General features: G+C 34.2%; 1 protein-coding gene across 1 annotated transcript; it reads left to right on the top strand.

The window, feature by feature from the left end:
* Positions 1-664: 664 nt before the first annotated feature.
* Positions 665-1,452, top strand: LOC124838170 (mavicyanin-like). The gene is made up of 2 exons (XM_047313696.2): positions 665-945; positions 1,028-1,452. Exons 1-2 carry the CDS (start codon positions 765-767, stop codon positions 1,357-1,359), a joined length of 513 nt encoding a protein of 170 aa, XP_047169652.1. The 5' UTR covers positions 665-764; the 3' UTR covers positions 1,360-1,452.
* Positions 1,453-2,131: the final 679 nt, after the last annotated feature.

Genomic DNA, 2,131 nt, shown 5'->3' on the forward strand with positions numbered 1-2,131 from the left:
CTTTAATAGAATATTTAGCATATCTTAACAGTAAGCACTACTTTTCAAATTGTTAATAAACTAAACTGAAGCCTAACCATCCTAAATTATGTCTTAACGTTTAAATTCATAAAAACACTTCCCTCTCTCTGTTATTTATCTATTTAAATTTTACTGGTTTCTAATATTTTCTTTAGAAATTACCACCAAAACGCTTGCTTGAACTTTATATATACGATGAAGAAAATATTACATAATTTTCAAAAGTAAAAGCATTCTACATTATGTTGCTTTTCATCCAGAAAAAAAAAACATTTTAAAAATAATATGTAAAAATCACTGTATCAAACATAATATATAGTTCACATTACAAAACTTGTTATATTCTCTTTTTACTTATGTAGGGAAGGGAAGGTTTGGTTGTAGCATTATAAGGAATTGTTCATGTTAGAGGATAAGATTGTGAATGTAATTTTATAATTTTTGAATTTAGATTGTTAAAATTGAATAGTATAAAATTTTGTGTATTATCTTCTGTTATAATTGTTAAAAGGTTGAAAAAGATTTTTTAAAACAAATATATTAAAATTTCAAGAAAGTTAAGGTGAGATTGAAAACGAATTCAGTGGTTGATATTTATTGGTCCTAACACTTTAAGAGTATTATCTTGAATAAAAAAAACTCCGTGCATGGGAGGAGGTGTGTTCATAAGTTCCCTGAAACAGTATAAAAGGTAGGAGAGGGTTCCCAAGGAAACATTATCACATTTCAAGACTCGCTTGATCATGGCGAACGTGGAAATCCTCTTCCTTCTTCTCACACTCAAATTAATGTCATTGCAATATATCACAGAAGCAGCAGAGCATGTAGTGGGTGGTGATTCCGCTTGGATTATTCCTATAAATAACCCTTCCCTCTATTCATCCTTCGCAGCAAGCACCACCTTCAGAGTAAACGACACTCTTGGTCAACATCATCTCTCAAACATTGCATTACTATAACTTCTTTTTTCTTTCACCGTTAATAATCTACCTCCTTCCTCTTTCAGTCTTCAACTTCAGAACGGGAGCTCACAACGTTGCCACCCTGTCGCAGAAACACTACGAAAGTTGCAACGTCACCGAGATAATAGAATCGTTCAACACGTCGCCGGCCAAAATCACTCTCAACCGCACCGGCGACTTCTACTTTGTGTGCGCCTTCCCGAGTCACTGCAGCCTCGGCCAAAAGCTCAGCATTCATGTCACCGCAGGAGGCTCTTCTTCCCTCACGCCATCGGAAGCTCCACACTCGGGTGCCCCCACTCTCCTCGCTGTCACTGTCCCTGTCCCTGTCCTTGTCATGGCAGTTGCCACAAATCTCTTGTTTCATTCTTATTAAAATCTTGTAAAAGCGGTTTCTTTTACGTATGTGGTCTGTCTTTCTGGTTGTTTGTATTTGTTTTGTGCTGTGGTAATAAATTGATGTTTTTCATTTTCCAGCTGCATTGACAAGGACATTAATGGATTTGTGTTATAGTGTGAGGATTGTTGATGAATAAAAGAAAATGTTGAATTATTGTGGATTGTTGCACGACAGGCTAAGGAGTAAGAACCATTCGTTTTACCTTCCCTATCTCTTTTCATTTTCTGCTATCCACAAATTATTCAACCAATTAAATGCATCTAATTTGGTATTTCTTGAAGTGCACAAAAGAAAATGTGTTTCTATCATCATCTTTGCACAATGTGCCCTACCAGAAGCTGCTGAATGTATATGTGTAGCCTTTGGCCCTGTAAATGAGGAGTAAAATACAGTTTTATCTCAGTGGCTTAAAATTTTGAAAGCCAAAACTTCCTGCAAGAATATCAATGTTTGTTAGTATTAACATATATTCTGTAGTTTAGTTTTATCCCTGCTAGATATACGGTTTTTAATCATTCCTCCTTAGAAAGCAGAAGCTATATCACCTTTAAACCTCCAAGACACTCACTATTCCTAAATAGAATGTGAAAATGAATTTCAATTTATAAGTCGACTTAAGTTGAGTTTAAAAAAAATTAATATTTTAAATATAGTTTAGTGAATGTAATCCATGTGTTAAATAGGTTCAAGTTGGATTATTACAGGTGAATTGACTTATAATTTATTAACACAGACTTTTTCTTAAATT

This window comes from Vigna umbellata, chromosome 1, assembly GCF_029865625.1.
Source record: "Vigna umbellata cultivar VRB3 chromosome 1, Vumbellata_1.0, whole genome shotgun sequence".
Taxonomy (NCBI): Eukaryota; Viridiplantae; Streptophyta; class Magnoliopsida; order Fabales; family Fabaceae; genus Vigna; species Vigna umbellata.

Bases quoted from the DNA above. Each gene is read 5' to 3' on its own strand.
- LOC124838170 (XM_047313696.2), top strand. From the start codon at position 765: ATGGCGAACGTGGAAATCCTCTTCCTTCTTCTCACACTCAAATTAATG. The intron at 946-1,027 runs GTCAACATCATC...TTCCTCTTTCAG, and splicing joins CAGAGTAAACGACACTCTTG to TCTTCAACTTCAGAACGGGA.